Here is a 12,869-nt window from a genome sequence, read left to right on the forward strand (position 1 = left end):
ATACTGAAATATCTGAAAAGCTTCCAATACTCATTTTCCACAGAATATATCGCTGTGTTTTCTCGTTCTCTCATCTCTCTGACAGCGAGTTGACACACAAACCCGCCTCCACTCACTCACTCGTTTCATTTGCTCTGGATGAATATTGTTGGTGTTACAGGATTACATTTTGGAATGGGTTTGCACGTATAGCGCATCATTTTACTCATTCCCGCAGATTTTCTGCTCACACCCAAAGTCTGCACACATAAACCCACCTCTCAGTACTAAATTGAGTTCTTTTTCACACCTTATTGGGCTTAAACAATCAAATACATAAAAAAATTATGTCAAAATTCCAGTCTTGGCGAGTATTCACGTAAACACAGTCAGCCATGGTTTAAGTGAACGTAAACAGTCGAGAAAGAAAACGCATGTGTAACAGTATAATGGATCCGTGAGTGAGGTCTTAAAGTGACAGCAGCCTAATATACCTGCTGCCAAATTGTGAGATAATATAAAAAATATCTATATGGGAGTTTTTCCCCATGGTATCAATGTCAAAATTGTGGCCAGTGAAAATGCTGAGTGGCAAATAACTTTGGAAAACCACTAGCCCACAGTGCCTGGTGAGCAAAAAAGTAAATGTCAAGCCCTATATATATATACATATATATGACATATATATGACACTATGCAATTTCTTTCTCACCTCCAGCCTCTGCGACCATGACAACAGCCCGGTAAACTTTCGTTCATGTGTGATGCCCAGAGACTGTAAAGTGTCTGATTGGTCACGGTGGAGTCCATGTTCAAAGACGTGTCGGACATCTGACCAATCACCTGGCTTCAGAAGCAGGAGCCGCAGCCTGAAGAGAGCAGCCATTGGTGGAGGAGAGCCATGCCCCGCCCTGGAAGAAAAAGCAAACTGTAACATTCTGGAAGACACACTGCCACTGTGCCCAAGGTGAAGAGACGGCATTGCCAGAATTGTGCATCCAAATCTTTTCAAATGTTTTGATTTTCTCTAAATACTTTAGTTCTTAAAGTCTGCAAGAAATTATAATTCACCCTATCTATTTCTCATCTGTTTCATCCACATAAATTGTTCAAATCCACACCCTTCTTACAATTGACTTGATGTGCTTCCATCTAATCAACAACTGATGGATTTGTTTTTTTTCTTTTTCAATAATCTGTTTCACGTGCGTACGTCATAATATGGAAGAAAATATATTTTGCTACTTCCGTTACTAAACAGATATGACTCTTTGATTTGACTTGAATTGTCTCGTATGTATTTTAATTGGCTGGAAATACAGGTATGAGTGGAGGGTGACCAATTGGAATCCATGCCAGGTGACCCCTCTTTTGAGTCAGCAGGACCATCGTCATAGCAATACCAGTGTCCTGTGCGGAGGTGGGATCCGGACCCGAGAGGCATATTGTGTCAGGATCCATGACAGCACAGTACCATCCCAAAGTAAGAACACTGTTTTAGAAAAAGTCAACTATGGATTAACAGCATAGAATTAGGATTTTTGAATTATTGTTTCAGACAACATTTAGTTTTTAGTACCATGGTATAATCACAGTATTATTTCAATTACAATGCACTTCACTGGAAGAACAGAAAATGTCTGCCTTAGAAGAGCTAGTCATTTATGAGATTCCATTTAAGTAAGGATGCTGCCCTAAAAGACCTTTTTATTTGGGATGAGATTGCTAATAAAAAAAGGCCAACTGACAATACAAAAAAGAAATGTGAATGAGACTCTCGAATGAGAGTCTTTTTTAACATTAAAAGCATAAACATTAAGGGGGGTGGGGTGGAGGGAATTTCTAGATTGCTTTCATTTTATTTAATCCTTTATATGCTGTTGAGACTCAGGGCAGAACACTAAGGGGGAGCATTAGTTTCCTCTGTGTTTCTATTTTTTGATTTAAATGGTAATCTGTTGCCACACAAAGAGAAGGACGGATTTGAATTGCATTTATTTTTGTGCAAGCTGTAAGATCTGCAAAAATATTTTGAAAATACATAGAGTATTGGGTACAATGGGGCATTTCACAACTCCCATAGTGTATGGTTGCAGAAAAAATATATATGTTTGTATTGAACATTGATGGAGCAACAGATTTTGTGTGAAAATAGATCATAAAAGTGGTTTATTTTGTTTAAAAATCTGGTCAATTTATGAGGTGGCTGTTTTACCCCACATACTTTTACGTATTATTCCGTTATTGAAAAAACGTTGCTTAAATTACCTTGAACAAAACTGATAATCATTAAAGACCCACTCCGATGAAAATCATGTTTTTCTAGGTGTTAACATGTTCTTGTGGCATTTTTCTGATGTTAGAGGACATATCTTGAGAAAAATAAGCTCAAAGTTGTATTTCTGAGTATTTCTGCATTCAAATGGCTGTGAATCAGTAGCAGACGCTAAAATGCCGGCTAAAATAGACTGGAGTTGTGACCTAGTAACTCCACTGGGCGAGGCCACAAGCTCATACTCCCCTCCGCCCCGCCCGCTCAGGTTCTGAGGAGTAGAGAAGAGGAGGGGGAGGGTCGTCTCCGTGCCAACGGCTCCGCCCACAACGCAGAGGCGAATTGCTAATGAGCTAATGCCGCTCTGCTGAAGCGAAGTACCAGAAAACGGCACAGGTTTTGTGATTTTGGCTAAAAACGGCATAATCATAATTTAAAGACCACTGAGAATGTTTCAAAATAGCTCAAAATATGATCGGAGTGGGACTTTAAGAATACCTTTGTCTCAAAATATATGCAATAATTTTAGCTATTCTCATTTGCAACTCAAATCTACAATTTTTTTACAAATATTAGATCAAATTAGCATTCAAATCAGAATCAACTTTGCGCTGCTGCCCACAATCGCATCAAGGATCAGCTAAATTTCCACGTGCACCTTGAAAAGCCGATATTTTGGAAAGTCCTACGGCAAGTTTTTGTGCCATCTAGTGGTCTAGAGGAAAATAAAATCAAAGACGCCTTTTACCCCGGTGCACCTTTAGCCCCATTGTACCCTACATCAATGGACGTTTATGGTGAATCTGAAACTGTCTCACTGTTTTTTCATTATTAGTCAATCGGCCTGTTGGCAGGAACTTGTGCACTGGGCCTTTACCATCATTGGCTGAGTCTTGCTTCATTCCCTGTCAGAAACATTGTCCCCTCACGCCTTGGTCACCCTGGGGACCCTGTCTCCATGACAACTGTTTCGAATCCCAGGGGAGAAGAGGTGAGAGACAAAAACATCCCATAAAACCAGATCGCACACATTAGATTCACACCCCCTGTCCTCTCAGTAATGTAAAAAGTGTATGAATCTCAGAAGTGGGCGTATTTCTGACCCTAAGCTTTGGTGTCGCCCACTCATTGAGGCGACAGTGACAGCACAGCTGTATTCCTCTATTTTGTACACTCACTTTAAAGTATTCTTTCCATTTTTTATTTATTCTCTCCTCTTCTTTAATCCGCATATATATTTGGACAAGATGTTTGGCTGTTACGCTCCTTAGTTTGCCAGAATGTGGGAACAGTATCTGCTAAAACGTTGGCAATGAGCATGTTTCTGTTTGAGTCATCACTAATGTTTTTTGTTTTTTCCTTGTTCCTAATTTTTTCAGGTTTCAGAATGAGAACTCGTTCTGTAATTACCGAGTCTTGGGTGGAGCCCGACAGTTGCCCTCACGTCAACGAAGCGATGATCTGCGATGACCCCTTCTGCTTCCAGTGGCGAGTGACATCACAGGGGCCCTGTGTTCCACGAAATGGATCGTGTGGCCCAGGATTCCAAGAACAGACTCTGGAGTGTTTGTCCGCCACAGGTATGAAGCTCACTTCCCTAATAGTTCACCTAAAACTGTTCTTCCAAACCTGTATGACTTTCTTCCGTAGAATCTTTTCTTTTACTAATTTAAAGGGATTCTTCAGGATTTAGCATTAAGCTTTGTATAAGTAGAAAACCTGTAGTATTTTCAAATTACCGTGCTTTCCACCCTCATATCCCCCTTAGATGAGAGATTTATGTATTTTTTGTCTGGAAAAAATCCTCTGATGATCTCTGATGATCGGAGGATTTTTTGGCCAGAGGCTAAAGACTACAGCCAATAGGAGGAGCTGTTCCGCATGCTTTCAACCCGCCCATAGAGGGTGGGATCTCACTCACAGAATGCACACATAGTATCAGCTGTCTTTCTTTGGAAGTTAAGCTAGCAGGCTCTTGTTCTGTGGAGAAAGCTGAGTAGTAGGAGAAAGCTGAGTAGTAGGGGTTACCACCATCCTCTTTTTCCCGGACATGTCCGGCTGTCGAGATCGTCCAAAATGTCCGGGATTCGGCTTTTGCTTTCTGCTGTCGCCATTCATTGTTTACATGCACACCTTTTGTTTCAATCTAACTGAATTCATTCCGATCGGTGAATCTGAATGTAGTGTTTACATGAACGCTAAACAAGTGATCGGTTGATGTGCGTTTTACCATTGCTAAGAAAATTCCCGCTCCTCCGTGAGAGATACGAGACCGGTGCGTCTCAGTAATCACGCCACCGGCCTCGCGCCGTTCTCCCGCGCCCCTCAGCCTCGTCCTGCTCGCCACAGTAAACATGATGAATGGCGACTGTAGAACGCAAAAGTCGAATCCCGGACATTTTGGGCGATCTCAAAATCCCGGGCAAACTCGTCACGGAGACTCACTAGCAGCCTAGCCTTGTTGTTTTCAACTGCGCTCTCTTACCGGTAGGCGTGGCTTGGGAGTGGCCTCCTAGGGCAGCGAAGCAAGTGCATTCTGGGAGTTGTTGTCTTTCATCCACATGAGCCAAAAATACATTTTCTGGCTTTTCTCAGTCTAGAAAGCTCCAAATTAAAAAATAATTTCACATTTCTTCTACATAAATGACCTATTTTAAATACACATTCATCTTTCCAGAGGTGAAGTATCCCTTTAATTAAACTGAAAAAACAAACAAACAGCAGTCCGTACAAGTCATACCCTATAATTCAATTCATTCAAATATTGAATTAAATGTTGCCAGATTTTTTTGTAATCTATTGTAATGTTTTGTTCTGCAGCATTTTTTTTCTGTATTTTTTTAGGCAAATAAATAAAAAATCACATCACTGATGACGTCCATCACTGATGAGTCTATTCTGGTGCAATGTGTCTTAAGATTTGAATGTAATCAAATGCAAATGAGAGGATTTTCAGGAAGGAGCAAAATACATTTTTGTCTGTTCCTCAAAGCTATTTATGGCTTCAGAAAACTAGAAACATAGCGCACAAGACATTTATTTTTTTTATTTTTGGAGCCTGACATCTCCCATACCTACTGTGCACTACTGTTCAAAAGTTTGAGGTAAGTAGGATTTTCTATTTCTTTTTTTATTTTATTTTTTATATTGTTACTTTTACTTAGCACAGGTGCATTTAATTGATCAAAAGTGACAGTAAAGACATTTATAATATAGAAGAAAAAATAAATGCTGTTCTATTGAACTTAATATTAATAAAAGTATCCTGACATTTTCCACAAAAATATTTTTAACACTGATTTCTGAAGGATCATGTGACACTGAAGACTGGAGTAAATTAATGCTGTTGAAAATTCACCTTTGCATTACATATAATTACATCTTAAAATATATTAAAATAGAAAATGCTTATTTGAATTGTGATAGTATTTCCCAATATCACAAATAAATGCAGTCTTGGTGAGCATACGAGACTTTTCCTAAAACCTTTAAAAATCTTACTGACCACAAACTTTTGAACAGTAGTGTATTCATTTTAATTGTATGGAAAACAGCAGCCAATTCTGCAAATGATCTCCTTCCATGGTGTAAAATCATCTTGAGTAAATGGATGAAGGTGATTAAATGATTGCTTTACAGAACTATCCCTTTAATTATCTTTCAATCTCATCCTTCTTCACCTTCATCCCTCTAATTACTTTCAACCTTCTGTTATCCCCATCCTCAAACTCTTCAGCGATTAGTTATTTTTACTCGCATAAGCAAATGATCAGCTGTCTCTTAATCTCCTCTCATCTCTCCCCTCCTCCCAGCGGCTATGTGGCATATTTCTTATCTGTCTTCTGTGCTTCTCAGAGATGAGTTTAAGATCAGAACAGACAGACAGATCTGTCACAGTGTTGCACTGCAGTTTTGACACACAAATGCACAGAGACACAAGTTTCAAAAAGCCTTAGGAGTCCTCTAAGGTCTTTCATTTTAATGTCACTCATCCATGTCAAGTGCCAGTGCATGTGTTGTCCATCAGCAAGTATATGAGCGGTCTTAAGGGGTTTACTGTGTGTGAAACACGTCCGTTTGTGGCTCGCCAAATGTCAGGCATTACTGGAAATAGTGGAGTTGGAATAATATATCCGACACACGTATGCATTAAACCTGACAGCGTTGCACTTAGAATGTTCTACAAAATGCAAAGTGAAGCTGAAATACCAAAGCCATTAAAGTTGAAGTGCAGTTGACTTAAAGTGATAATGTATTCTTGCTGGAGATTTGAGTTGTAATCACATTGCACTTTGTTAAAGTCACCTTATCTAACTTTCCCACAACAACACTACATTACATCCCAGGTGTTCAAAGAGTTTATAAAACGTAATCTAGATTTTTACATATTCCGTCATGATGATAAAATACAATCCCATATGGAAAAAAAAAATATTTTCAGATGATAAAACAGATTTCAAATACACAATAAATGGCCCAAAAATATATTGTTAATATAGATATTTATATATACTGTATTATAAATATATTTTAGCTACCGATTTCCTCATATTTGGACCTTTATATATACTATATATATATATATATATATATATATATATATATATATATACATACACTCACCTAAAGGATTATTAGGAACACCATACTAATACTGTGTTTGACCCCCTTTCGCCTTCAGAACTGCCTTAATTCTTCGTGGCATTGATTCAACAAGGTGCTGAAAGCATTCTTTAGAAATGTTGGCCCATATTGATAGGATAGCATCTTGCAGTTGATGGAGATTTGTGGGATGCACATCCAGGGCACGAAGCTCCCGTTCCACCACATCCCAAAGATGCTCTATTGGGTTGAGATCTGGTGACTGTGGGGGCCATTTTAGTACAGTGAACTCATTGTCATGTTCAAGAAACCAATTTGAAATGATTCGAGCTTTGTGACATGGTGCATTATCCTGCTGGAAATAGCCATCAGAGGATGGGTACATGGTGGTCATAAAGGGATGGACATGGTCAGAAACAATGCTCAGGTAGGCCGTGGCATTTAAACGATGCCCAATTGGCACTAAGAGGCCTAAAGTGTGCCAAGAAAACATCCCCCACACCATTACACCACCACCACCAGCCTGCACAGTGGTAACAAAGCATGATGGATCCATGTTCTCATTCTGTTTACGCCAAATTCTGACTCTACCATCTGAATGTCCCATCTGAAATCGAGACTCATCAGACCAGGCAACATTTTTCCAGTCTTCAACTGTCCAATTTTGGTGAGCTCGTGCAAATTGTAGCCTCTTTTTCCTATTTGTAGTGGAGATGAGTGGTACCCGGTGGGGTCTTCTGCTGTTGTAGCCCATCTGCCTCAAGGTTGTGCGTGTTGTGGCTTCACAAGTGCTTTGCTGCATACCTCGGTTGTAACGAGTGGTTATTTCAGTCAAAGTTGCTCTTCTATCAGCTTGAATCAGTCGGCCCATTCTCCTCTGACCTCTAGCATCAACAAGGCATTTTCGCCCACAGGACTGCCGCATACTGGATGTTTTCCCTTTTCACACCATTCTTTGTAAACCCTAGAAATGGTTGTGCGTGAAAATCCCAGTAACTGAGCAGACTGTGAAATACTCAGACCGGCCCATCTGGCACCAACAACCATGTCACGCTCAAAATTGCTTAAATCACCTTTCTTTCCCATTCTGACATTCAGTTTGGAGTTCAGGAGATTGTCTTGACCAGGACCACACCCCTAAATGTATTGAAGCAACTGCCATGTGATTGGTTGATTAGATAATTGCATTAATGAGAAATTGAACAGGTGTTCCTAATAATCTTTTAGGTGAGTGTGTATATATATATATATATATATATATATATATTCATCCAAAATAATCCTAAATATATTTTTAATCTCAAGAATATATTTCCTTAAGCAGTGCTGTTTACAAGATTGGACAATGTTTATATATATTTTGATTACACTATGGGTGGATTGTCACCAGGGTGTTGCTATGGTTTTTAGCATTGCTATATGTTTACTATGCTATTTTAAATGGTGTCTATGTAATTGCTTATTGGCCCTAGCATAGAGCCTGTTGTTAAATACCCGGTGCTTCTCTCTGTGAATTTGTTAATGTATGACGATGATGATGCACTATTTGGCTGAGTTTTTGCTCTGGACAGACATGGTTCAATGGTTCATTTGCAAAAGTTATCACTCCAGTTTTAGTGATCTGACTGCAAATTTGATGTTTAGGAAGGAGCGTGAATTCTGCTGTCTATCAACAGTCCTGCAGTTCTGATGCTATACTATAATGCACTTTTTAATGCTCTAGGTAGATAATCACTCTGGGAAATTGCTTCTTCCAACAGTACAAATAGGGGGAAAAATCTTGTGTCTGCCACCGTGAAAAGAAAATGAAATAAACCCTTATAACACAACAGAAAAGATGATGATTACAGGGGTCATAAAAATACATTTTAAGAGCTGGGCTCTTTTTAAAAATGCTCCGTTTGTGCATTTATATCTTAGGCAACGAATATGATTCAGAGAGATTTATTTTTAGGGCCTAACATCAATTGAAGAAATGTTGCCCCCTCCTGCATTTGAGATGTAATGAAGAAATGAACTGTTGTGCCTCAATATCTGATTCTCAGAGCAGAGTCTATCTAGGTTTATTGCTTGCCTTTAATCTTTGTTCTTTTATATCACAAACAAAGAGCATCTTCTACTAGTTGATTCTGTGCTTGTGTATATGCGTCTATTGTTCATTCCAATTTCTAAAATAAAAAGTTCTTCTGCAAGATTGTTTTTGTATATGTGAGCTCTCTCCAACCCCCCTCCCCCCATTTTAAACATACTAAATATGGTCATAATTATGATTAAAACAAGAAAACTTCTGAATTAAGTTTATATTAAAAACCCTTAAGCAGAAAACTAACAACATTTAGTGAGGTTAATGATTAAAAAAAGTGCCAATGAGTCTTGTTTTAATTAAAAAAAATTTGAGTATTTTCCAAACTGAACTGAGCGAAGTTTAGCATTGATATTTTACTTCAGCATTCATTAGCAGATAATGATTTTCAAGCATTCTGTTAATTAAAAATGTGCCTTAATGTTGCCCAATCATGGTCTTTGAGGGAAGAATAGAGCAATCAGGATGCTATTAAACATCTTATTTGCATATTATTCTACTTTAATTAAAGAAAAGTGGTTGTTAGGTGCGAGATAAGAGGAAACTGAGAAATTCCTGTGCTTAGAGCAAACCATGATAATTATTTCAATGTTCTAATTTTGTTTCTCAGCAATGAATTTAATTACATATTTTCTTGTGTTGTACTTGAATAAGATGTTAATTGAATATGCTTGTTTATTGAGAAAGAATGTGTGTTATTTAAGGAAAGTGAGAAAAGATAAGCATTATAGTTGATATAAATAAAGAAAAAAAGAAAGAGAGAGAATAGGGACATTTCTGATCGGATGCATTTAATCAAACGTTCCGCCTTCATCTTTGCATTATAGGTGAGCCAGTAGATAGTAACCAATGCCCAGGAGATCCTCCTCCAGTCGGGCAGCTATGTGAGATGCCCTGTCCTGGGGACTGTGTGCTGGGACACTGGGGTTCCTGGACATCCTGTTCCCAATCCTGCTCCAGTAAACACCAAGAGGGGAAACAAAGTCGTTCACGTCTTGTTCTGGCTCTTCCTGGGAAGCGTGAGTTCAGTCAGATTAAACATTTGGAGTCTATATTTACACTCAGCAAATTGCCCACCTTGTTGGCAGAGGCAATTTACACTAACTCTGCACACCATTGACTGATTGAGTCAGACAAAATTACAAGAGAAACCCATCTGATAACAGGATCACTGGTGTGGACCGTAAAGCTGCGTTCACACTACGTCGCTAGTGGGCGTTCCCACTTCTGGTTGCCTAGTAATGTTTTTGATTGACATTCACGGATGTTCCTCATGTTGTAGACCACGAATCAGTTTTCATAAATGATAGGAACGTTTCTGACTGCTAAAATTAACTTCTCCTCCAACTTCGCACTCCACTGATCACACTCCTATTGGTTGTCGCTCTCGAAAGTCGCTCATCATTTGCGTAAAGTTAAACATATCTCAACTTTATCACGTCACTGGACGTAAAAAAAAAAAAAATCAGAAATCACCAACTCTCTATTGCTATGATTGGGATCGTGTTGCTTTTTCGCTTTGTGTTGCTGGTAGTGTGGACGCAACTTAAGGCGTGTGCCGTTAGCTTTTTTAGACATGTTGGAAACGTAACATTTGTTAGAATTGTTGCAGAAAAGCTTAGTACAGCAGCTCTCGTATACTGGGCTTTATTAAATTCCTCTTTGAGATTCTTTCAGTTTAATTATTCACTATGCCTCTTTAAAAAAAAAAAAAAAAAAAAAACTCTAGTCTCTGATTTATTCTGAGTACAAATCTCTAATCCCCATTTCAAAACGTTGTTTTGTCTTTGTCCTGTCATTCTCAGGCATGTTTCTTTTATGCTAGTCCCCATAAATCAGCTCTTTTTCATTAATTATACATTCTTTTATGACACACTCATTAAGGACATACCCTGCATTTGACCCCTAAAACACATGGTCCTTTGTCCTTAAGTGTGTGTGTGTGGTACAAGTATATACCTAATTTGTTATTGGGACAAAATGTACCCACAAAAATGTCAATGTCCAAAATCCTTGTCCTTATTGTAAAATGTAAAAATGCAGAACGTTTTCTGTGATGGGAAGGTTTAGGGGTAGGGTTAGTGTAAGGAGATAGAATATACAGTTTGTACAGTATAAAAACCATTATGTCACCGTGTCTATGGAATGTCCCCATAAAACATTAAAACCCAATGTGTGTGTTGGTCATGGGATCATGAAATTGATCTAAAGTGACAGTAACGACTTTTACATTGATACCAAATTCCTATTTTTTTTAAAAAAAATGCTGTTCTTTTTAACTTTCTATTCATCAAAGAATCAAAATAAAAAAGCATCCTGAGCTATTTAGTTTGGTCGTAGATGGAAAGCCATGTCCTCCGGCTCCTGAGCTGGAGCAGTGGAGAGCCTGCAGCACGCACCCATGCACAGTGCACTACTGGGATACTTCACCTTGGCATCCCTGTGTGCCAAACACCATCACAGACGAGAGTGACGGTAACAGCACAGCCCAGATGGAGAATGATACCACCTGTGGTACAGGGGTACAGATGCGCCAAGTCACGTGCAGGAGAGCTGGGAACGGACACGTACTGCCAAAACGGTAATAAAATTCCATCCATAAAAACTTTAATCCTAAAATCTGTGTAGACTTCTTTGACGATAACCTCTATCTCCTGTCTTGACTCTACTTCAGGTGTCCTGAATCCTCTCGTCCTGACACGATACGGTCTTGCCCGTTACCTTGCAAAACTGACTGCATCATCACACCTTTTAGTGAATGGAGTGCCTGTCCCTCTTCCTGTTTATCAGGTAAGCTCATATTCCACCAACCCTAACAACATGTCCTAACTAGGCACAACTTGACAAGCTAAATGTTTGACCTTTATGTATTTTTTTCTATACTGTGATAATCTTTGCTTCTTTAGTGAATGCTACTGCCCCAAACCAGTCTCGTCATAGGATTATTATCCAGAGACCTGCTAACGGAGGTCAAGAGTGCCCGGACACTCTTTTTGAGGAGAGAGAATGTGATCCACCCCCTCTGTGCCCAACTTACAGGTAAAGAGAGAAATGGTTTCATCATTTAAATGGGAAAAGTTGGACGCACTAAGCCAACAAGTTAACTAGCAGCCAGTTAATTTGAAATTTATAGAAACTAAACGAAATTAAATGAATTGAATTACTCAAATGCTGACCGGTTTAGTGATGACGTTTCAAAAGTCATTGACTAACGTTGGCGTTGGTGTGGTGTTTTTGAAAGAAGACTCTTATGCTCACCAAGGCAGCATTTATTTGATCAAACATATATTAGAGTCTGAAATATTAATACAATTTTAAATAATTGTTTTCTATTTGAATATATTTTATAATATAATGTATTCCTGTAGCCTAGAAATCTAGACGCACCCTAGCGGCAGCAAAATGTATTTTGCAGCCAGGGTAGTCTAGCAACTCTCCATTGATTTTCGAGCTGCAAAAACCTAAATTGGGTCAGGCCAATCACATCGCGTATAGAGTAGGCGGGGCGGGCTTAACATAATGACGACAGAGTTGCGATGGTTGCTGCTACTTGAAAACAAAGAATGGCGGCTGCTGCTGGCGAACAGTCTTTCGAATCGGCTTTGGCCGCGACTCTGGAGGACTTGGAGTTAAGTTTTTCTTTGAGAAAAGAGCAAAGAACGGCGCTTAAGTCATTCTTAAAAAAAGGAAGATGTGTTTGTAGTTTTGCCAGCCAGATATGGCAAAAGTTGAATCTATCAACTAGCTCCGCTGTTGGGAAAACGCTCTGGTTGGTTGAAGCGCTGTCCTACTGCGTGCAGAGGGAATTTGAAAGACAGCCGTTTATCCCGCCCCTCGGATTGAGCCGTGTCTATGGTGAGTTGCCAGACCAAACTTCTTGATGTAGGTCTGGCTTGCCAGGCTAGTATTCCTGTGATACAAAGCTGAAATTTC

General features: G+C 39.2%; 1 protein-coding gene across 1 annotated transcript in view; it reads left to right on the top strand.

The window, feature by feature from the left end:
* Window positions 1-12,869, top strand: part of thsd7bb (thrombospondin, type I, domain containing 7Bb) — a 58,030-nt gene that overhangs the window by 28,741 nt on the left and 16,420 nt on the right. The window contains exons 4-11 of the mRNA XM_079856729.1: window positions 698-946; window positions 1,302-1,462; window positions 3,087-3,242; window positions 3,631-3,831; window positions 9,764-9,955; window positions 11,277-11,517; window positions 11,611-11,726; window positions 11,843-11,975. Coding sequence (XP_079712855.1) covers window positions 698-946; window positions 1,302-1,462; window positions 3,087-3,242; window positions 3,631-3,831; window positions 9,764-9,955; window positions 11,277-11,517; window positions 11,611-11,726; window positions 11,843-11,975 — 1,449 coding nt within the window. The remainder of the gene's footprint in view (window positions 1-697; window positions 947-1,301; window positions 1,463-3,086; window positions 3,243-3,630; window positions 3,832-9,763; window positions 9,956-11,276; window positions 11,518-11,610; window positions 11,727-11,842; window positions 11,976-12,869) is intronic.

Source organism: Squalius cephalus (genome assembly GCF_949319135.1).
Source record: "Squalius cephalus genome assembly, chromosome: 22".
Lineage (NCBI taxonomy): Eukaryota > Metazoa > Chordata > Actinopteri > Cypriniformes > Leuciscidae > Squalius > Squalius cephalus.